The sequence below is a fragment of the Typopeltis vanoorti genome, chromosome 2 (genome assembly GCF_054136105.1).
Source record: "Typopeltis vanoorti isolate ZY-2024b chromosome 2, IOZ_Tvanoo_1.0, whole genome shotgun sequence".
NCBI lineage: Eukaryota > Metazoa > Arthropoda > Arachnida > Uropygi > Thelyphonidae > Typopeltis > Typopeltis vanoorti.
Window position 1 is genome coordinate 182027549 of NC_143550.1, and position 25540 is coordinate 182053088.

General features: G+C 36.3%; 1 protein-coding gene across 1 annotated transcript in view; it reads left to right on the top strand.

Annotated features, from left to right (window-relative positions):
• The window catches only part of LOC150109710 (uncharacterized), a 493008-nt gene that overhangs the window by 335485 nt on the left and 131983 nt on the right, over positions 1-25540 (top strand). Inside the window, exons 16-17 of the mRNA XM_090403026.1 lie at positions 7223-7319; positions 19347-19482. Coding sequence (XP_090259152.1) covers positions 7223-7319; positions 19347-19482 — 233 coding nt within the window. The remainder of the gene's footprint in view (positions 1-7222; positions 7320-19346; positions 19483-25540) is intronic.

The following is a 25540-nucleotide window of genomic DNA, read 5'->3' on the forward strand; positions in this document are numbered from 1 at the left end:
TCTTGGTAATTCAGATTATAATCTCATCCACGTTTCATCTCTAATGAAATATCCTCCCCTCAGCTCTTGTCCTTTATCACCACAACAACAATGCCAAATAGGAAGATCACAACTTTTACTTTTTTCCATGGTCAGACTGCTGTTACCATTCTTCAGATAATTATTCCAGTCATGTTACATGAATTATCTATGTTGGAATAATGGTCTTTATTTCCCGCTCTGTTCAAAATTTCTGTCCCTATGTCCTCATGTCACTATGGTTTGGACATAGGGACAGAAATTTTGGGACATAGGGACAAAAACTCCAGCTTCATTTACTGATTACACTGATACTTGCAAAACAATCATTAATAGGGTAAATCTGACTTTGAAAGAGTAAAATGTTGAAAACTTATCTCTTTCACCACTGGCAGTTTTGCCTTCTAGTCCCTTGCAAAAGCTTGGACAATTTCTGTCCATCTGTATTCTCACCTCTCTCTCCCTACTACAAACTCCTAGCATCATTCTTTTCTTCTAGCTCCTGCATGGATGACCAATGAAAAATGAATGTTCATTATTTAGACCATTTCTTTGTTCTACATAATGAACACATCAGACATCTCTATACTGAATTGGCTCCCCCTACCACACAGAAACAAACCCATAAAAAATGGGGATTAGTGGGGGGGGGGTGACGTGTCTACCAACGAACTATCAACCTATTGCTCTCACTTTGATATTTTCTAAAGTAATAGAAAAGTTCATCAACAGTTAATTTCTTTAACACCTGGAAACTGTCACCTAATCAACAACAATCAGTGATCAAGAATTTGGATTCTATCAGCAAAGATCAACAGCAAATCTCCCTGCCCACATCACATACCCTTTAGACACATGCCATGGAAAGGTTTGGAGAAACCTCTGATGTTGCACTTTGAATTTTCATGACATTTGATCAGGTTTAGTGTGATGGAGCTTTCAGCAAATTGCCATCTTGTGGTCTGCCTTCCACCTGTCATAATTGAATTGTCATTTCGAGTGCGCGCGCACGTGTGTGTGTGTGTGTGTGTGTGTGTGTGTGTGTGTGTGTGTGTGTGTGTGTGTGTGTGTGTGTGTGTGTGTGTCGCTTCAGATTTTTCTGTTAATGAAGGGGTTATTCAGCTCATTAACACCCCTGGCCTTAAATGGCACAAACGCATCACTTCTGTAGTATCCCCAATTTTCAAAAAACTTGGCATTCTTTTTCACTCAAGGTGTCACTAGCTATTAACTTGGTACAAATGCTGATTCCACCATGCTATGGAATACTGTTCTCACATGTGGAGTGATGTACCCAACACCCCTCTAAAAATCTTGATGCTGTTCAGATGAGATTTTCTGACAACTCCTCTCCTGCAGGCTCTCTTCATCCACTGTCTCACAGTAATCATGTCTTTTTTCAGATATTTCTGTAGGGACTGTTTGACAGAAATGGCATTCACCATATCTTTGCTTTCCCCCCCATTCCCTGTTTCTGTTAATCTACAATAATACAGCCACTCATCTTTCATTCTTTGGCATCTGCCTTGGTTCTATGTATTCTGCCTTCTGCATGAAGTGTTTCCCCAAAAAGACTATAAGCTTCATTGCTGTTCAAGAACCCAGAAAACTGGAGCTTGACAACTGTCACACACAGTGGGTATGACAAAATCCTTCTGCTTGAAAGAGCTTAGTTAGAATCTCACCTACTTCAGAAGAAACCATAAGAAAAGACTTTTCATTTGAAGGTGAGTTAGCTTGTTTCAAATGTTGGTGGTAGGTTCCCCTTGCCCTTTTCCAGGAAGCTGGATTTTTCGTCCTTCCAAACCAGCCAGAGAATGCAATTATCTATCTCATCATCATCAAATTCCTGCCATGTACCCTCAAGGGGTGTACAGGATATGATAGTACTACATGAAAAAATTACATCATTACTAACTTCCTATCTACAATTTTCCTCCAAATCAGTCTGTTACATCTCAAGACTCCACCATTATCAGATCTTATATTTCTATCATCTAAGGCACTTTGTACCGTATCAATCCACCTATATCTTGGTCTTCCTCTGGGTAGTTTTCCTGCCAACGTGGCAGAGAACACTTGTTTTGATAATCTTTCCTCTCCCATTCCATTTAAGTGACCATACCACCTGAGATTAGCTCTGCTAACGCATTCCTGGATGCTGACAATGTCAAGTTCTTTCCTAATATCCTCGTTTTTAATATGATATTGCCATTGATGCCATCTGTTCACACCTCTAATCTTTCTCAGCACTCTCATATCTGCGGTCTCTAGTCTTTGGTCAAGTGTTTTACTTCTGACCTAGCTCTCAGATCCATAAGTTAAAACTGGTTTGAACACTGTCTTGTATACAGCTAATTTAGTGTTCCGACTAATTTCTCCCTTATTCCATATGAATTTATTCAATTGACTACCTACCATACCAGCTTTGTTGATTCTGTTGTCTATTTCTATATTGAATTTGTCCATCTTCATTAAAAATCGTGCCTAAGCAGCTGAAGTGTTTTACTTGTTCCAGAGGTTCTCCATTCACAACACAGTTGACATTTTCAGTGATTCTTCCTATTTTCATTGTCTTTGTATTTTTCTTGCTGACCTTCATACCATATCTATTACAACAGTTATTCAATTTAGTCAGAGAATCTTGCAGACTTGTAGTGGATTTATTTAGAAGTATAACATCATCTGCATAAAGCAAAGAGCTGACATTAACATCTCCAATTTTGATATCATGTTTAATACCACTTTCCTTCATAATGTGATCCATATAGATAATGAATAACAGAGAGGATAATGTACATCCTTGTCTGACACCAGATTTTACATTAAACCATGTTCCCATACTTTCTTCAATTCTAACTGCTGATTTACAACTCAAATAAAGACTAAGTATTGCTTGATATAATGCCCCATTGACACCATATAACTGTAGCGTATTGAATAGCTTCTCTCTTGGCACCTTGTCATATGCCTTTTCCAAATCGACAAAACTTAAATACAGATCTTTGTTATATTCCCATGCTTTCTCAACTATTTGTCGTAAAGTGAAGATCTGATCCTGACAGCCTCTATTTGGCCTGAATCCAGTTTGTTCTTCATCAAGCTTTTCTTCCACAATTCTTCTCAACCATTTCTCAAGTATACTTGCATAGATCTTGCCAGGAACACTCAGTAGGGAAATACCTCTGTAATTCTCACATTCAGTTTTATTTCCCTTTTTATATATAGGTACTATGAGAGCTCTACTCCAATCATCGGGAATTCATCCCTCTGTCCAGGCTTTCTGAACTATGCAGTGCAGCCACTGTAAGACTTTTATACCACCATACTTGTGCATTTCTGGTCGAATATCATCTACTCCTGCTGCATTTCCACATTTTAGCCTTTGGTGGCTTTTTCTACTTCAAGATATGGATATGCATTCCTGACTGCATGCCTGGTCAGTGTTTTTTACCACTGTGCGGTCATCACTGCTTGTTTCATTTAGCAGTTTTTCAATACTTCAAGGGTATCTTTTTCTTCCGTTTTCATGTCACCTTTTACAGCACTATTTCCTCCATTCCTAAACTTCTTCAACAACCTCCAGAATATTTTGCCACCTTCTTGATATTTATTTTCTATTTTCTTGCCAAAGTCCTCCCATGACTTTTGTTTAGCTAGTTTTACACACTGTTTAGCATTCTTGCATTTCTCTCTGTATTCTCTAAGAGCACAAGCTGACTTATATGACAGGAACTTTTAATATGCTTTTTTCTTTTCCTTCACTGCCTTTTTAACTTCCTGTATCCACCATGGAGTTCTAATTTTTCTATCCTTGCAGACAACTTCACCACATGCCTCTCTAGCTGATTCAATCATTGCTTTCCTCAAGGCTTGCCACGGAATCTCCAAGGTTTGATTCCTGTTCTCGACTTTTTCATTTTTTCTTCAATAAACTTTGTGTATTTTAGTCTACAGTTCACATCTGAGAGCTGCTCAACTTTTATTCGCTTTAAAACTTTCTTATATGTTATTCTTTCAATATGAAATTCAATTTTATCCTGCTCAAGACTAAGTAGTGATCACTTCCAATTTCAAATCCTCTGTACACTCTGGTGTCCTGCACAAGGGAGAAGACATCACTATCAACAATAACATAGTCAATGAGACTTTTCTTATTCCATGCCTCTTCTCTCCATGTGAATTTGTGCACATTTTTATGTTGGAACATTGTGTTAGTAATAACCAGTCCATGTTCTGAGCAGAAATCCAACAGATATTTGCCATTATTATTATACTTTGCTCTTTTCTTCAAATTTTCCCAAAATATTTTTGTATGTCTTTCACAATCATTTCCTACTCTGCTATTTAGATCCCCAACAAGGACCAACTTTTCCTTTTGTGTCAGTTGCTTTTTCTAAAGCATCAAAAAATTCCTCCACTTCTACCTTAGTAGAACCTTCTGTGTGGGCCATTGGCACAAATAAGTCTCATTGTACAGTTCCCCATTCTCATATTTGCCCACATTACTTTACTTGAGACTGCCTGTCATTCAAGAAGATTAGCCTCGTATTTTGTGTGTTGAATACTATGGCTACTCCGTCTTTTCCTTGATTGTCATTGCCTGAATATAACATTTTGTATTTATTGCTCAGAAAGATCTCACCAGTTTTTGTCTTTTTTGTTTCAGTCACCCCTCTTATGTCAATCTGCTACTTATCTAATTCCTCAGCTAGCTCCATTTCTTTGCCATTCAAGCTTCTTATGTTGATAGTACCGATCTTTAACTCTGGTGATGTTGAGTTGGGGTATGTTTTCAGATTTGTTCCAGTAGCTGACTTTTCACTGTTTGCCCTGGTTCCCTGGCGAAAACAATGGGGGCCATGGTTAACCGGCATGAAATTTTAATATATATATATATATATATATATATATATTAACCTCATAACCTTAGTTGTTTGAAATATGTTTTTCTGAAAAAGTTACTTCAAAGTTGCACACAAGATTTGAACTTATTTCTCTTACTCAGGCAGTATAAGTAAGGCACAATCACTTATCCACAGACATACAAAACATTGATGTGAAGTCAAGTAAGTTAATTTATAGACTTCAGCTGTTCTGTCTAGTTTTATTCAATATTTATGGTATTATTCAGCCAAAGAAGCAGAATGAAATGAACCATTTATTTTTGTTTAGAAATTAGGACTTATTGCCAATCAGTACAGAGCATTCATAGTTCAGTTAGTTTCAATGATGCCATTTGCTTGGAAATACAATGGATTAAAATCCATCTAAGACACAATGAATCTTTACCAGGGCTTTTTCAAGTGAAGGCATGACTTAGCTAGTTTTATATGAGATGGCAGGTGTTTTTGTTTTTTTTTTGTTTATTCATTTTTTTATTTTTATTTTTATTGCAGAAACTCGTGGATTTTCAATATTGCAAAACATGCAGACCAACCAGAAGAACACATGCAATGGTAGCCACGTTATTCTCTACAAATAGGATAGGATACACTGCCCTATCAGAGCATTAATTAGGTTTTCAAGAAGCCATGCTATTTGGCCCTTGACAAGCCATTGAACTTAGCGCATTTCACAATGAGCTTTTTTTACGAAACATATAACGACTTGGGCCATATTTCTGAAACTTCGATTTAATCAATAGAGAACTGGAAATCTATAATATAGAAAAAATGTAAAGATATCATTTAAATAAGGGTAATTCAAAAAAAAAAAAATAGTATTTTCCTCTATGATAATTTCAATCATTGAAGTTATCCAGATGTTGTGGGAATTGTACAAGCTGAGATCCAAGTATATAAAATAGACTTGTAGATCACACTGTGATCATTACATTACTGTGCTTCAATCCCTCTCCCCTCCTTGCGAGGCACATAAGCAACCATGATGAGTGACAGTAGAGTTAGGCAATGGTACCCTTTGTTTAAAGAAGGGCATAACAATGTTCACAATGAAGAGCACATTGGCTAGCCAAGTGTAGTGACAGATGATTTGGCAGAAAGCGTGAACACAAAAATTAATTGTGGCTCCTCACTAAAGAAAATCAGTGATGAAGTTCCTGTTTTTGTCCAAGAAGACAGTGATCATAATTTTTTTGATTGACCATGACGGTTTGAATTTTTTTGCTTTCGGGAGTTATGAATGGTAATACTGCATTGATTGCTGTTTTGACTCGTTTGTGTATGAAATCCACATTTTGTCACCAGTCACAATATGAGAAAAAGTTTATCTCCTTCATTTTCATAACACTCCAAACATTTTTTGAGCTGATTCCACTCATTGCTGTTTATACACATTGGTCTGCATTTTTGGGAAACATCTGGCATACAGTTTCTTATATCCCAACTTTTCTGTCACAATCTCATGAATGACTGAGCACAAAACTTCCAGGAAAATTCAAAAGAAAGTTCTATAATTATGAAATGATGATTCTCATGAATTTTCGTGTTCACTCTTTCCACAAAATCATCAGTCATCACGCTTGGCTGGCCACTGTGTTCTTGATTGTGAACGTTAGGCCTGTAAACTTTACACAGTGTTGGTGATTTCTGCAGCACTGTTGTTTTCCACCAACAAAATCCATATCACACCATGAACTTCACAAGTAGTGGGATTTTTTATCACAGCACTCATTATAAATTATTTGAGACAAGGAACGATAACAACACATGCATGACCCTTCTCCTATATCCAATTAAGCAGTAAATTCTAAACGGAACTTACTTTTTGAATGTGCCTCATATATGCAGATTAAAATTTTTGTAAATATGTTTTTAAAAACCTTGGGTTTATGTCTGTTTTATGAATTTTAATACTTTTTTATACTTTTCACATCAGTTTATATTTATGCATCTATTCCATTTGTTTTTCTAAACTGATTTCATGCTGTCTTACTTATTTATTAAATAATATATTTTTAAGAAATGTTTCATTTATGCTTATTGTTATTATTTTGACTTCTATAGTTTTTAGATTTATATGAGCTGCTTAGTTATTACATGTGTTTTAGCGCAGCATGACCTTAGATGTTCTTGTACCATTAAACCTAAAAACAAACAAGCTTCAATTTTCTTCTGATATATCCAAGATTATTAAATTTAAAATGTTTACAGCTAATACATTTTTGTCAGAAATCATGATTTAACAATTATACTTACATGGAGAAATGTTTACTGAAATCCTATCCTATTTTTAATTTCAGGGAACAAGATTTTATACACCAAGAAGAATATCATATTCAACAGTTGCAAGAAAAAGACCAAGAATACAATGCATTGGTGAAGGCATTGAAAGATAGGGTAAGAAATTTTGTGAATGAAGAATATTGTATTGTATTCTAAAACAGTTCTTGTTAAAATAATGGTCATTATAAAATTTTGGTTACTTGCACTGTGCATGATACTATGATAGTACTGTATGATTAAGTATGCATTATTACTAACTTCCTGTTAATCATCATTAGTGTTCTGTCTCTTGACAGGTCCAATGGTATATCTCAGCAGATTCTCTTCATCTAATTTCCTCTGGCATTTTCCATTTTTCCTTCTAGCATTCTTTTCAGTAGGCTGCCTCCTCTTAATACATGTCTTATCCAGTTATGCTTTTTTTTCTTATGGTCTTTAGTAAATTCCTTTCTTCTTCAACTCTTTGTAATTCTTCTTCATTGATGATTTTTTCAGTCCACTTTATTTTCTCCATTCTTCTCCATAACCACATTTCAAATGCCTCCAGCATTTTAGCTTCTTTCTTCCTTCCCAATTGTCCATGTTTCTGACCCATATAAGGTCATACTCCAAATATAACACTTAAATAAACCTTTTTTTAAAATTTTTCCTGTTAATAATGTTTTCTCAAATTAGTTTATTTGTCACTACTTCAATTTTGTGATATGTTATATTTTGGCAATCCAAAGGACTTTCTGATTGCATCAATACACCTAGATCAGTCTGGGTCTTTTCTTTGTCATTTACCATCCTAATATAAAACACCACTTTTACTAAGCATTCCATTTTCATTCTGTTTAAGTGATGACCTTACCACAATTAATTTTCTCTGCTTTAGTGCTATGGAATGTTAACTATTTCTAATATCTTCATTTTTAATACGATTCTGTCATTGATGCCATTTCTTCACTCCCCTAATTTTTTTGAACTCTAATATTCATGGTCTCTGTTTTTTGATCAACCATTTTATTTCTAACCCATCTCTTACATTCATAAGCTAAAATTGGTTGAATGTGGTCTTGTATACTGTTAGTTTTGTGTTTGGACTGATTTTTCTCTTATTCCATATAAATTTATTTAGTTGACTACCCTCCACCACACACACACACACACACACACACACACACACACACACACACACCTTGACCCATTCTGTTGTCCGTTTCCATATTTAATTTGCATTGTCAGTAAAACTTGTGCCTAACTAGCTGAAGTATTTTACTTGTTTTGTAAGTTCTCCTTAACATCTGCATTATTCATAATGCAGATGTTATTTTTCATAGTTTTCATTTTTGTATTGCTGATTTTTATGCCTAGTTTGTTACAGCAATTATTCAGTTTAGTTAGAGAATTCTGAAAACTTGTACTGGATTTATTTAAGAGTATAACATTATCTGCATAATAAGCTTATGAGGTTATCAAGAGATGCAAGCATAATGAGATTATCATCTTCAATTTTGATATCAGGTTAATGCTACTTTCCTTCCATAATATCAGCTATATAAATGAAGAATAATAGTAAAGATATTATGAACCCTTTTCTTACACTCAATTGTACATCAGACTATCTTCCATTATTTCTCCCTGCTTGACTTAAGTTGGCTCCTGACCATAACTTAAATGTAGACTCCTTGTGTAGAGGCTTAAGTGCTGTGAGGACATTATGTTGGAGGTTTAATGGATTTTTTACAACACTCAAAAAGAATTAAAATAGAATTTAATACTTCCTATATTTCGTCCTAGTCACTAGGACATCTACGGGGATTACAAAAACAATTAATGTAACATGCACGCAAAAACTTACAATACTAAGCCCAACCACGTGGGTGACACTAAAGTCTTATCTAGGTGGAGTGCCCTCTAAGGGCGGTAGTAGGTGGCCTGGAATGTAAGGTGGGACCTCTGGTGATGAGTGTTTCCCAAATCTTCGGAAGCTTAATGCAACCATATTTATTAAGATTTGATTGGTTTCTGAGAGCTGCTACTGCTTCTAAGAAAAGTCTCTCTTTCTTGAATTTGCTGTGGTGGGGCATGGTGGTTTTCTTCCATGATACTCTATGGGTGGTGTCCAAAACATGGTCAGCCAAGCCTGAATGGCCATAGTTGTATTTAACGATGTACGACTTGTGTTCCTTCAGGTGGATGGATGCTGATCTGCCTGTCTGTCCAAAGTATGCAAGCTTACAGGAACAGGGTACTTTGTAAACTCCAGGCAGAGAGAGAGGCGGGAGCTGATCTTTCGTAGAACGGATAAGGGTAGCAAGTTTGCGGTGGGGCTTATGTGCTGTGTGTAGGTTATACTTTTTTAGTATCTTGGCTATTTTTTCTGAAGTACCACGGATGTAGGGTATGGTGATGGCATTTTTAAAATCTTGTTGACGAGAGAGACGGGGAATGGGGGGGAATTGATTATTTTTTTGATACTGTGTTCGCTGTAGCCATTGGAGAGGAAAGTTCTGTGTATGTGGTTAAGCTCAGTAGTGAGGGCGGTTCCACTGGAACAAAGATTGTGGGCTCTCTTGGTAAGAGTTTTAATGATGCCATATTGTTGCGAGGGGTGGTGGTGGGAGAGTTTGTGAATGTATCTGCCTGTGTGTGTGTGGGTTTTTCTGTATACAGTGAAAGCAGGTGTATCATTAGGCAGGCGTGTGACTAAGGTGTCTAGGAAGGGTAAACAATTGTTCTTTTCCTTTTCCATAGTAAACTGGATTCTTGGATGTAGGCTATTGAGATGACTGAGGAAGGAGTCTAACGTGTCTGGGCCATGAGGCCAAATAGAGAACACATCATCTGCATATCTTAGCCAGATAGAAGGTTTGAGTGGGGCTGAGTCTATGGCTCATTTTTCGAAATCTTCCATATAGAAATTTGCAAGGGGGTGAGAGATGGGGAACCCATGGCAGTTCCCTCTATCTGCTTGTAGATTTTGTTCTTCCAAGAGAAATACCCAGAGTTGATGGCAAAGGAAAAGAGATCTAAGATGTCAGAGGGAAAAACGTTTTCTAAGAGAGATAAAGTGTCAGTTAAGGGAATATTGGTAAACAAAGAGGAGATATCAAAGCTTACTAATATGTCTGTATTATTCACGGTTAAATTTTCTGTGAGGGCTTTAAAGTGGGTCGAGTTTTTTATATAGGAAGTGGAATTTTCGGTGAGGGGGGACAGAGAGTTGGCCAGCTGTTTAGACAGTCTGTAACAAGGTGCATTGGTGGCATCTACTATAGGTCTGAGTGGGGAATTGAGTTTGTGGATTTTTGGTAAACCGTATATTTGGGGGGGGGGGGGAGCAGAAAGGTTTAAGTTTTTTCGTGATGTCAGGGGGCCAGGAGGTTACTTTTTTAAGTAAGATTTTTAATTTCTTAACTTGTGTTTTTGTGGGGTCGTGTTCTAGCGGGATGTAGGTAGCGCGATCGCGGAGGATAGTGTTCATTTTACGTTTGTATTCGCTGGTATTAAGAACAACTGTGGCATTACCGTTATCCGCTCTGGTGATGACGATACTTTTTTCTTTGCGTAGTTTCTGGAGAGCCATGCGTTGGGCATAAGATAAGTTACTTTTTGGAGGCGAAGAGTGAGCGAGGATGTTGGCTACGTCGAGTCTGATGTTGTTGGCTACCTCCGACGGTAAGCGACCGATCCCCCGTTCGACGTTAACCATTACATCGAGCACTGGCACTTCTTTCGGGGCGACGGCAAAATTACGGCCGAGGTAAAGGGCGCTGACGGCATCATCGTTGAGCCTTTTGGAAGAAAAAATGATGGATACTGGCTGTGCACAATTCTATACTTATTCTACACAATACTTTTTTTAAACAAGTTCCGAAATTTAATGACCTTTTTTTTTAGTTATCTTACATTAGCTACTTAGGGTGCGCCTTATCCCATAATGCAAAGCAGATATCCTTATGTGCTTTGCATTATGGGATAAAGCGCCACCTAAGTAACTAATGTAAGATAACTAAAAAAAAAAAAAAAAGGTCATTAAATTTCGTAACTTGTTTAAAAAAAAGTAGATAAATAAATAAATAGATACATTTTAATGACTCTTTTAGTTATCTTACATTAGCTACGGGGTGCTTAAAGATCAAAGCTGTATAACTGAGAGGAGACCTCCACATAGCCTTTAAAGAAATGCGGAGAACCGACCAGGGCTTCTGACCTAATGTCCAATCCTCACCTTCTCGTGGTGTACACTTGGATACTGAACGAACAAGGATGGGCTGGCAATTTCGGATTTAGCCTACCAAATTGTATTCTTATTGGCTTAAACCAAAATGCAAAATGATGATATAACATGACAAAATTTCATGCCGGTTGAGGCGTCGCCGGGTTAAACAATGCCCCCATTGTTTTCACCAGGGAACCAGGGTTAACAGCGAAAAGTCAACTACTGGAACAAATCTGAAAAAACACCCCGACGCAACATCACCAGAGCTAAAGATTGGTACTATCAACATAAGAAGCCTGAATGGCAAAGAAATGGAGCTAGCTGAGGAATTAGATAAGTAGCAAATTGACATAAGAGGGGTGACTGAAACAAAAAAGACAAAAACTGGTGAGATCTTTCTGAGCAATAAATACAGAATGTTATATTCAGGTAATGACATTCAAGGAAAAGAAGGAGAGTAGCCATAGTATTCAACACTAAATACGAGGCTAATCTTCTTGAATGGCAGGCAGTCTCAAGTAGAATGATGTGGGCAAATATCAGAATGAAGGACTGGACAATGAGACTTATTTGTGCCTATGGTCCCATAGAAGGTTCTACTAAGGGTAGAAGTGGAGGAATTTTTTGAGGATTTAGAGAAAGCAGCTGACACAATGAAAAAGGAAAAGTTGGTCCTCGTAGGGGATCTAAATAGCAGAGTACGAAATGATTGAGAGACATACAAAAATATATTGGGAAAATTTGGAGAAAAGAGCAAAGCTAATAATAATGGCAAATACCTGTTGGATTTCTGCTCAGGACATGGACTGGTTATTATTAACACCATGTTCCAACATAAAAATGTACACAAATTCACATGGAGAGAAGAGACAAGAAATAAGAAAAGTCTCATTGACTATGTGATTGTTGATAGTGATGTTTTCTCTCTGATGCAGGACACCAGAGTGTACAGAGAATTTGAAATTGGAAGTGATCACTATTTAGCCTTGAGCAGGATGAAATTGAATTTCATATTGAAAAGAAAGTTTTAAAGTGAATAAAAGTTGAGCAGCTCTCAGATGTGAACTGTAGACTAAAATACACAAAGATTATTGAAGAAAAAATGAAAGAATTTGAGAACAGGAACCAAACCTTGGAGATTCAGTGGCAAGCCTTGAGGAAAACATTGATTGATTCAGCCAGAGAGGCATGTGGTGAGGTTGTCTGCAAGGATAGAAAAATCAGAACTCCATGGTGGACACAGGAAGTTAAAGAGGCAGTGAAGGAATAGAAGAAAGCATATCAAAAGTTCCTGGCAAATAAGTCAGCGTGTGCTCTTAGAGAATACAGAGACAAATGTAAGAAAGCTAAACACTGTATAAAACTAGCCAAACAAAAGTCATAGGAGGACTTTGGCAAGAGTATAGAAAATAAATATCAAGAAGTTTGCAAAATATTCTGGAGGTTGTTGAAGAAGCTTTGAAATGGAGGAAAGAGTGCTGTAAAAGGAACTAGAGATGATAATGGGGACATGAAAACCAGAGAAAAAGCTATCTTTGAAGTATGGAGTAATTACTTCTAGAAATTGCTAAATGAAACAAGCAGTGATGACAGCACAGTGGTAAAAAACACTGACCAGGCATGCAGTCAAGAATACAAATCCATACTTGAAGTAGAAAAAGCCGTAAAAGGCTTGAAATGTGGAAAGGCAGCAGGAGTAGATGATATTCTACCAGAAATGTTGAAGTATGGTGGTATAAAAGTCTTGCAGTGGCTGCACTGCATAGTTCTGAAGGCATGGACAGAGGGACGAATTCCTGATGATTGGAGTAGAGTTCTCATGGTACCCATATATGAAAATGGAAATAAAACTGAATGTGAGAATTACAGAGGTATTTTCCCACTGAGTGTTCCTGGTAAGATATATGCAAGTATACTTGAGAAACGGTTGAGAAGAATTGTGGAAGAAAAGCTTGGTGAAGAACAAGCTGGATTCAGACCAAATAGAGGCTGTCAGGATCAGATCTTCACTTTATGACAAATAGTCGAGAAATCATGGGAATATAACTAAGATCTGTATTTAAGTTTTGTTGATCTGGAAAAGGCATATGACAAGGTGCCAAGAGAGAAGCTATTCAATACGCTACAGTTATATGGTGTCAGTGGGGCATTGTATCAAGCAATACTTAGTCTTTATTTGAGTTGTAAATCAGCAGTTAGAATTGAAGGAAGTACAGGAAGATTTAATGTTAAATCTGGTGTGAGACAAGGATGTTCATTATCCCCTCTGTTATTCATTATTTATTTGGATCACACAATGAAGGAAAGTGGTATTAGACATGATATCAAAATTGGAGATGTTAATGTCAGCTCTTTGCTTTATGCAGACGATGTTAGACCTATCAATAAATCTGCTACTGCAAGATTCCCTGACTAAATTGAAGAAACTGTTACAATAGATATGGTATGAAGGTCAGCAATAAAAAGACAAAGACAATGAAAATAGGCAGAATCATTGAAAATGTCAACTGTGTTGTGAATGGAGAGCCTGTGGAACAAGTAAAACATTTCAGCTACTTAGGCACGATTTTTACTGAAGATGGTAAATTAAATATAGAAATAGACAACAGAATCAGCAAAGGTGGTATGGTGGGAAGTCAATTGAATAAATTCATATAGAATAAAAGAGAAATTAGTCAGAACACTAAATTAGCTGTATACAAGACAGTGTTCAAACCAGTTTTAACTTATGGATCTTAGAGCTGGGTCAGAAGTGAAACACTTGACCAAAGACTAGAGAATGCAGATATGAGAATCCTGAGAAAGATTAGAGGTGTGAACAGATGGCATCAATGGCAATATCATATTAAAAACGAGGATATTAGGAAAGAACTTGACATGGTCAACATCCAGGAATGCATTAGCAGAGCTGTTCTCAGGTGGTATGGTCATTGAATCAGAATGAGCGAGGAAAGATTAGCAAAACAAGTGTTCTCTGCCAGGTTGGCAGGAAAACGACCCAGAGGAAGACCAAGATATAGGTAGATTGATACGGTACAAAGTACTTTAGACGATAGAAATATAAGATCTGATAATATTGGAGTCTTTGCAAGTAACAGACTGATCTGGAGGAAAATTGTAGATAGGAAATTAATAACGATGTAAATTTTTCATGTAGTACTATCATATCCTGTACACCCCTTGAGGGTACATGGCAGGAATTAGATGATGAGATGATACATTAGCTACTAAGGTGGTACCTTTTGGAATTGTCAGTTATTGTTTAATTAGATTTTTACATGTACTGAAGATGCCCGTGATACTCAGGCGAAAATTCTACTAATAAATAATATTTTACGCAAGTTAATTCCATTGTTATAATTTTAATTAATATGTCTACTCACGGTATTTCCTTATTGAAACAAGGTGACCTCTTTTGGCTATTTGTATAAGAAATTATGACTTAGCATCATCTCTGGGTCTGGTTTCCGCTGATGAGACCTCAATAAAGGTTGAATCCAGTCTGGGTAGTGACCCCTTCACAAAATGCACAACATTATACATATCCTTATGGGTTTGCATAATGCAAAGCACATATGGTGATGTGAAGTCATCAGCTTCTGTATGCGTGTTGCCCCAGTCCTGAAAATTCTTCAGGCACAAACTTTATTTGCTTACACTTGGATAAAGGATGAAACAAAGTATATAATTTCTTGGTATCTTTAATTTATATTTACAGCAGAGCTGTATGCAAATAGAGCTTGCAATAAAAATACATCAGATTCCACCACTAACAATGCTGCATAATATATTCAGACTCACAAGGTTTTCTTCAGGCACTAAGAAGTCTAGAGATACAGCAGCAGCCAGTGCTTTCTCAAATTCAACACTTCTCTTTCAGTTATAATAGCTACATCATATAAGTTAAGGAAGATTGTAGATCTGAGGGAAATGGTTCATTTCAGGCTGTCTGGTGTTGAGATAAAGTTCAGTAGGACAAATTATATTGTTTGTTGCTGCTATAGACCTGGGTGTCCAGAAGATGATGTGGATGGCATACATCAGCAGATGAGCTTAATGAGTTCTGCACAATGGAAATATAGAAAAGAGGAAAGGGCTTATGCCAAAATGGAAAAAGAATTTATACAATTACCAAAAGATAATTACCTGAAACAGCATTTGTCTGATAATAGTATCAAATCTGTAACTACAGTAGCAACTCTACCTCCATTTAGGGAAAGTGACCATGCGGTCTTGTCATGGGAGGGTGTTCAGTCAAGAAAGGGTTTATTTGGAACTACAAAGTTGGTGATTTTGATAAACTTAGGAGACAGTTTGGAGCAGTGCCATTGCACAAGAAGCTACAACGAATGAATGTCATTAGTTCATGGGAAGCAGTCAGGGATTGTTTGAGCAAGGTAGTATCTTGCATACCCATGGTCAGGAGGATAAACCAAGATTAAGAGGATGAGTAGCAATATAAAGCAGGAGCTGTATTAAAAAAAATAATAATAAATAAAATAAAAAAAAACGTTGGAAGGAATATGTACAAGAAAAAAGTGATCATCATGCTTATGAGCAATATAAAGCACAAGCAAGAAGGGTAACTTGTATGGTAAGTCAGGCTAAATCAGATTTTGAGAGAAAATTAGCTAAGCAGGCCAGTATAAATCCAAAAAGAGTTTTTTTGCTACATAGCAAGTAAGAGAAAGAATGATTATGGAAAGATAACTTTACTCAGTTCTAATGGTAAGAAAATGACAGAAGCAGAAGAAATAGTTAATTTACTAAGCAATCACTTCTCAAGGCTATATCATCCAGGTGGTGACTTTGTAGTTACTGATGTGACAGTGACTGATGTCAGAATTGAGGTAGATGAATCGAAGGTACTAAGTATATTGAAAAATATCAATGTGAATATAGCAGTAGGCCTGGACGATATGTCAGCTCATCTGCTGTGCAAGGGTGCATAACAAGATGTTTATTCTGTCTCAGCTCTGGCAGGGTTCCAAGGGAATAGAAAAAGGGTAAGATGGTTCCATTACATGAAGGTAGCTATAAGACAGAAGTAGCAAATTACAGACTAATTAGTATCTCTGGAGTGATGGTTAAAGTATTTGAAAAGTTACTTTAATACCTGTCAGATATCTTTTTTTTGAAATCATTCACCAGTGATACTCTCACAACACTCATTAATAGGCTTGGCTAGTTCCACATAGGTCATACTCATTTTACACACTCCTTCCTGATTGAGGAGCAATTACATGCTTAATACCTGTCACATATTTTTCTTTGAAATCATTCACCAACAATGCTCTTGAAACACTCATTTGTGGGCTTGGCTAGCTCTACATAGGTCATACTCATTTCACACACTCCTTTCTCATTGAGGAGCAATGATATGTTGGTGTGTTTATACTGTAATTCCATTTTAACTATCTGTCATATTTTAATACTGTCATTATTTTACTGTTTTTAGCAGTCTTGTGATTTTATACACTTGAGAAGGCTTTGTCTTATTTATCGAGTATGTTTCTTTATCGAGTATGTGTTTTTAAATCTTTTCAAAAGTTAACTTATTTCATTGTATATAGAAATAATTTTAAACTGAGTAAGCAAGTCTTTAATATACCTTAGTAAAAAAAAAAAAAAAATTATATATATATATAACAGACAGACGTGTACACAAAAAAGTTTTATTTCCTGTTACATTAGATACTTGTCAGTTATATTTTAACTATGGACTTTATGCACTGCTTGGAAAGAAGTCACTGGATATCCCCAAGGGCAAGGTGCATCATACCATATAACAAGTCACATGTTTGTAGCTGGTATGAAATGGAGGAATATATTACTCTGAAGTCATTGCAACTATGTCCAGGTGAAATGTCTGTGAGAAGGGAACTGATAGAGTTTGAAAGAGGCAGATGATAGAATACCATGTTGCTGGCATATCTGTTTGGCAAATTATTGACAAATTGGGCCATCCCAGGTCACCAATCATTGATACAATGACTGGTGACCTGGGATAATAATGAACATAGGGTACTATGAAGGATAATATGTAAAATCATGGGCTGAAATGTTGAATGCGGAGTTCCAGGCATTGATTGGAACTACACACAGTCTGCAAAAAAATACTCAGAACCAAGGCTCACAACAAATTAACCAAGCCAACATGCAGCATCTTCTTCGGTGGCAAAGAGTGTGTATGTATAGTGGGACATGGAAATTTGGAAAGTTGTGTTATGGAGCGACATAACACAGCTTTCCAAATTATGCTACATCCTCTATCAAGTAGATGGACAGGTATGTGTGGGCATATGCCCACTAAACGTCCCTTACCACAGTTTATAACCTCAAATATGAAATTTGTAGATGGTGGTGTGATGGTATGGTCCTTTTCCTGGTTTGGCCTCATACCTCTGTGATTTCATGAACTTTTAACTCCGAGAGTTATTTGAACATTCTGCACAATGCAGTGCTTCCTACTTTATGGCATTTCTATGGAACTGACCATTGTCTCTTTCAGCAGGACAGTGCATATGGCTGCTGCTGCAACTTCGTGGTTTATGGACATGAACATCACCACACTTGGCTGGCCTCCACAGAGCCTTGAACTCAACACTACTGAATAACTGTGGGATGTACTGGAGCATCGAGTAAAGTCAAGGGGTGTCTGCCCACAACAATCCAGGACCTCATTACTTGCCTACAGGAACAGTGGTCCCAAATTCCCATTAATTGCAATCATAGTATTGTTGAAAGTATGCTTATGGGAGCCATAGCTGTTTGTTCCTCACATTATGGTGTCCGTTGACTTCTTTCCAATCCAAGCAGTGTATACGTTATAGCCATACATGCTGATGTACTTTTAAAAAAACAAGCTGACATTATTTGGTTGTACTTTACCCTTGGCCCAATTCTGGAATCAAATACTAGCAGATGCTGACATGAAGTTTAACAAACTGTTATCCTAAGAGTAGAAGTGATTTGGCCCATTTTTTATAATTTTTTAAAAAGAATAAACAGTAAGCAGAACTTACTTTTTCCTTTAGCCTGTTTATCTTGATGTTCTTCTGTTTCTTAGTAACTATTATCATTTTAAATGTATTTTTGTTAACTCCTGATGACTGTGTAGATGATGAAATATCAGGTATGATATGATCAATAAAATTGTATTTATCCTCTCTAAATGTTGGTAACCTTATATTAAAGGCTTAATGGAGTGAAACAGCACTGAGAAAGGATTAAAAATATTATTTTTTCTTCCAATTTCATCTCACTCACTGAACTAAGGGAGTGCAATATGAGACTGTTAACACACAAAACTAAGTGAAACATGTGGATGAAAGACTAGTTCTAAGTGTGGGGTACCTGTTGGCAGCCTAGGATGTAAACTGGGATCTCAAACTGTTATTGTTTCCTATAGTTTGGGAAGTTTAATGCAACCATATTTATTTAAATGAAGCTGATTTCTGAGTGCAGCTCTCAGATTCCAAAATTAGTCTTTTTCTTCTAAATTTACTGCAATAGAGCACGGCAGTCTTTTCCATTAAATTGAAAGAATTAAATAATATTTTTAATTCATGCAACCATATTTATTTAAATTAGGCCAAGTTCTGAGTGCAGCTGCAGATTCCAAAAATAGTCTTTCTCTTCTGAATTTACTGCGATGGACCATGGTAGTCTTAATCCTTTCTCAGTGTTCTTTCACTCCATTAACCCTCTAACATGCATTTCTCCCAGCACTTAAGCCTTAGCACATGGATGTAAGTAACCAACATGATATCAAATTATGCCTGTTCACTGCTCAACACACTTCATGAAAGTTGTAATATATAACTGTTCATAAATATTCTTTTTTGGTTAAGGGAAATACTTCTTATAACTCTTAAAATTTATTCTACAGGTGATATTTTTGTGAATGTTTAATGTTTTCCCTTAATTTTTAGGTTATTTTATTAGAACATAATCTGACAGAAACTCAAAAAGCTGCTGGTGTACCAATTCAGTTGCCTTATACTCCTACTTTAAAACAGTTACCATCACAGGTCAGAAAGGATGCAGAAATTCAAAGGATTGTAAAAAGTAAGTTTTAAATGATTTTTAGATCACTTTCTACATAAACTCACTGATCTTAGATACATGATTGCAGAAGACAGTTACTATTTCATTTGTAGTTTGTTATCAAAGCCTTCTTTCATATTAATTTATTGTTTATTGAGTGTCTGGGTTGTTTTGTCATTCATCCATCTGTATGTAGGTTATTCTGAGACTCCGATTTGACAAATCTGACTTATATTTGGAATCCTTCAAAAATTTGTGGAACAAGCTTTCTGATTTCTGACTGCATAGTCACAAAGGGTGTGTGTGTGTGGGGGGGGGGGATTGCATTTTTATTGGCAGAATTTCACAGATGATTCATACTCATATTAATATTATATGCCTCTTGTATGAAATTTGGTATTGAGGATCTCTAATCAGATTTCTTGGATACCACATGGAAAATTATTACAAAAACTGGAGCAAATAGGAATGGATATGAGGATAGTACAATGGGTGGTGGTGGTGTGGGGGGTTTAGAAGGAATGGCAGGATTTCTCAGAACAGTTAAAAAACTGTTTCAGTAATATTCTTGTAGAAATATTGTCATTGGGTGGAATTTCCACCTCTATCATACCCAGATGGCTCTATTGCATCATCACCTACAGAAAAGGCCAATCTCCTGACCTCACACTTTGCTTCCAATGCACACATAATTGACAGTGGCAAATGTCCCCCCAACCATTCCAGATGCCCAACATACAATGTCCAATATATCCTTTTGCCAGAAAGAGATCAGTAAAATATTGTCCAAATTAGACACAAAAAAAAGGCTCCTGGCTCTGATGGCATTCCTCCAATTGTCCTCAAGGTTTGCACCAGAACTGACTTCTGTCCTATGTCGCCTATATATATACTGTCTTACTCCACTGGTATCTATCCCATAGCCTAGAAATTGGTCTATATTCAACCCATTCCAAAGAAGGGTGGCAAGTCACTGCCGTCCAAGTACCGCCTCATCTTGCTCACCTCAGTCCTGTCTAAAGTAATGGAAAAAATCATCAATTCCCAACTCCTACACTACCTTGAAGCTACCCCGTCTAATAAATGACACCAGTATGGATTCCGTCGCTGCTGATCAACAGGAAATCTGCTCACATATGTCACCCATCTCTGGACAAATGCATTGAAGAAGTTTGGCGAATCTCAAGCGGTTGCACTTGATATCTCCAAGGTGTTTGATTGGGTCTGGCACAAGGGCTTAAAGCATCGTTTGGTCTATCTCAAGACCTCTAATTGATTGCCAGCTTTCTGTCTGGACACATGCTATGTGTGTTGTGGTGGATGATTCCTTATCCTCTCACTATTCAACTAATGCCAGGGTTCCACAAGGTTCTGTTCTCTCACCAACTCTCTTCTTTTTGTGTATCCATGACCTACTTCAGCTTACCTCCAACCCAATACACAGTTTTGGAAACGATAGCACATTGCACTCCTCCCTTTCTTTTGATAAACCTTACTCCACACAACTTACCTCAACCTACAGAACAGCAATCACCACTGCCTGCAATTCAGACCCCCAAGCCATCCTCCAATGGGGTTCAGATAACCTAGTCAATTTCAATGCTAATAAAACCCAGTACCGTCTCATTTCTCATAAAAAAAAGAACCATTTTCTCCCAGTGTTATTTTTGACAACACCCAAATTTCCAGACGATCTGAGATTTCCCTTCTTGGAATTACCCTGACATCAAGCCTCTCCTGGCATAAACACATAACAACCATTATTGAAAGTTTATTTTTCACTTGGTTAGAATATAATAAATTTAGTTTAATCCTTTATCCAAGTGTGAGCAAACCAAGGATTAAACTAAATTTATTATATTCACCTCAAAACCCACAGAACAAGTTTCTTCTCCTCCTCCTCCTTCATCCATGCAACTGCTGTACTATGGAAGAGTCTTCCCTTGTGTTCCCTAAGGAATACAATATACAGTCATTCAAATCAAATGTGAATGAGCACCTTCGTTCCCAACCCATACAAGGTACTAATGTACTATAGGTTAATCTATCAACCTCTCTTGTATGGGCACAACATAAAAGAATACCAATTATGGTAACACTTTAATTTTATTTCATCTGGACCCATTTGTAGTAGCAAAATCAGGGAAAAGAAAATTATATGTACATAAGCAAAAAACCAGTTCAATAAATCATTCAATGCTCCCTTTGATTTTTTGCTAGAATGAGATTGGGAGAATTGTGTCCATACTGGATATCAAAAAATCTCATAGTTGCATGTTCTGATTGTAATGAAGGTTTGTACTCCTGTTTTATGTTTCCTGTTTATTCTCTCCTATTCTAATGATGTCCATTGGCCTGGAAATTAGCCTGCATTTATATTCAAACCATTCCTAAGAAGAGTGATAAATATTTGCTATCATATTTCTTTCTAATGAAGAAAACCATTTAACATTCAACTTCTGTGTGCTAATTTGAAGTGAAATGCCTTGACTATAACAAATAATCAAGTCATGAAACTTTCATAAGTTCATAAATTTCATTTCATATTTCATGTTTGAATAAAATAAAGATGAAAACAAGAATATAATTTTTTATCAACTATACTTACATTCCCAGCTTAAATTTGCCCCAATTATCTCTAATCTGGCATATTGTAACAGTGTGGTGATTCATAGGAAATATGACTTCTGTCATTGAGTTGGCTCTCTTTATCTCCATGGAGGGGTGGCTCCACGAGGTTGAGACTCTGAGTAGTAACCTTTTCCATAATGTATGGCATTATACATGCCTTAGAAGGAATGTGCTATATGGAATAGTAGGATGTGATGTGAAGTTAGCTGCCTCATTTCCAGTAGCCTAGTTGCAAATATATTTCACACACAGACTTTTGTTTGCTCAAGTTTAAGTTAAAAAGGGATGAAAACATTTATATAATATCTTGAAAAAGTGAGATAACAGGTATAATACATCTCTAGTAGCTCACAATCATCTAAATATCAACAAACTTTTGATATGTACTCTCGAGTAGTATAAGTGTAAGATCTATTGTGTATAACATTATTTAAATTAAGGGGATATTAAATCCCACATTGTTTTAAAACAGAATAAGAAACACTCAAAGATCGGATTCAAAGAGTTTCGTGCCGAATATAGTAACTATAAATAGTAGTATCGGCGACTACTAGCGTAAGCTAAAGCACGTAGTTCAAGTATGTAGTACAAACTAGGGCAACTCATTGCAAAGGTGGAGAAAGTTCTGATCACTATTCTTAGTATTTTCCATAATGTAAAACCCATCTCCTAGGAGATGTATGATGTTATACATTATGGTGGGAGGTCACTACTCAGACCGGTTTCGATCTTTATTGAGATCTCATCAGTGAGTAGCTAGACCAAAGTATAATACTAAGGGTATAGCGAAAAGAACTTATACAATGATATATGCACGTAAACACAAGAAAGATATTTAATTAACTAAATATTTCAGTCTGGAAATAGCAGACCATCCTCAGTGGTATTATAAGAACAGTTTAAAAAAAAAAAAAAATACAAGCTAGAATACTAACAATAGATCGTTAAAAATAGAACATGGCACGTGATGTTATATCACTAAGTATTAAGTATAAAACGGAATATTTTGAAGTAGAGACATGATTGAAAAAATAAAAATTAATGGGTAAGATTAGACTTTCCCAGATTTTTGATATAGATATACAGTCATTACGATTCAGGTTGGGATGATGGAGCAAGGCCTCCACGTTTTCCTTGAACAAACGTTTGAACCTATAACGGGATCTATGTAAGAGGCGAGTCCTGGACCAAAAGATGCTGTGGTCAGTTTCAATCCCATGTTGAGCCAACCCAGACTTTTGGTATGTTGTGAAGAACGGAGGATTGATGTTCTTGGATTCTTTTTTTAAGAGAACATTCAGTTTGTCCAAAATAGGAGAGATCACAGTTGCAAGGAATTTGATAAACTCCAGGAAGAGATAAAGTTGAGCGTTTGTCTTTAGGGGAAATGAGAAGATAATTTGTTAATAGGTGAATACGTAGCTGTTAAATCATATTTCTTTAAAATTCTTGCAATAGGTTCTGAAATACCGGAGATATAAGGAATTAGCACTCAATGTATTGAAACTTTGTTGTTTTGTGAAGGATTATAAGAATTGAGAAGATGTTGAGTACTTTTTTTAGAAAAGCCATTGAGTTTCATGTGTTGTTGGATAGTAGAAAGTTCTTTCTGTAGATAATCAAAAGTAGAACAATTAGTTTTGGCTCTTCTGATGAGGCATTTTATAATTCCTGTTTTTTGACATCGACGATGGGCTGATTCTTTAAGAATATAACGACCTGTGAACGTTGGTTTCCTGTATACTGTAGTTGTAAGTATATTTGAAGGTGACCGGATGAGGAGAATGTCTAAAAAAGATAACTAGTTGTTTTCTTCCATTTTGATAGTAAACTTTATACGATGATGCAAGGAATTAATACTGTTTAAAAAAGAAGGTAAAGAGTTTTTGCTGTGAGGCCAAATAGTAAAGATGTCATCTATATATCTTACCCAAAAAGATGGTTGAGGGAAAATAGATGAGAGGAGGACTTTTTCTGAATGTTCTAAATAAAAGTTGGCTAAAGCAGGAGAAAGAGGACTTCTCATGGCCATTCCTTCTACTTGGTTGTAAAATTTATTTGGTTAATTAAATATCTTTTTTGTGTTTACATGCATATATCATTCAGTCTTATGTCACAAGTATCCTTAAAACAGCAATAACTTATATACTCTGCTATACAAGTTGTCAAAAAGGTGCACCCATAAATTATTTAAAGTAAAGAGCCAATAGGTTTCATTTCGGCGATGTAAAACATTATTTAAATTATCGCCGATACGTTTATAGTTACTATATTCGGCATGAAACTCTTTGATTCCGATCTTTGAGTTCCTTATTCAGTTTTACAATAATGTGGGTTTTAATATCCCCTTAATTTAAATAATGTTTTACTTCGCCAAAATGAAGCCTATTGGCTCTTTACTTTAAATAATTTATGGGTGCACCTTTTTGACAACTCGTATAGCAGAGTACATAAGTTCTTTTCGCTATACCCTTAGTATTATACTTTGGTCTAGCTACTCACTGATGAGATCTCAATAAAGATCGAAACCGGTCTGAGTAGTGACCTCCCACCGTAATGTATAACATCATGCATCTCCTAGGAGGTGGGTTTTACATTATGGAAAATACTAAGAACAGCGATCAGAACTTTCTCCACCTTTGCAACGAGTTGCCCTAGTTTGTACTACGTACTTGAACTACGTGCTTTAGCTTACACTAGTAGTCGCCGATATGTTTATAGTTACTATATTTAGCATGAAACTCTTTGATTCCGATCTTTGAGTTTCTTATTCGGTTTTAAAACAATGTGGGATTTAATATCCCCTTAATTTAAATAATGTTTTACATTGCTGAAATGAAGCTTATTGGCTCTTTACTTTAAATAAAATATTGTGTATAACTTTATTGATAATGTTATGGACTAGACCTAAATGTTATTCTTTCCCTGTCAACGATGTTTCCAAAGAAGCAAGGTGAAAAAAAAAGTGTATATTCGCTTATTTAATCTTACAAGTTCTAATCTCCCCCCCCCCAAAAAAAAGCCTTGATTTTGGTGTTTCACTTTGATGCACATGCTGGAAACTTAAGGTTTTAAAGATTTCAGTGAAGAAGACCATATGTCTTTTATCATTTGATTATCAGTGTGTATATATATATCAGCTAACACCTTTTATTCTGTTACAGGGAGTAGGCGAGGCCTTTAAACCTTATCTAGCTTTTGGAGATTGAATGGGCAGTTCAGCCTCCACTGGTAGCCTATCAAAGATAGCTGGCCCATCACTATCACTAATTATAGGCAGCAACTGATGAAGAGACTGGCAAACAAGTGCTGCCATCTCTTGGTACCTAACCATAACAGGATATGTTTGCTGTCTGAAATAATGTAGGTTTTGTGATCGATTTTTCATGAAAAACCCCCCAGAGTTTCCAGATGAAAAAACTCATTTGTCCATGCCAGAGATTGACTA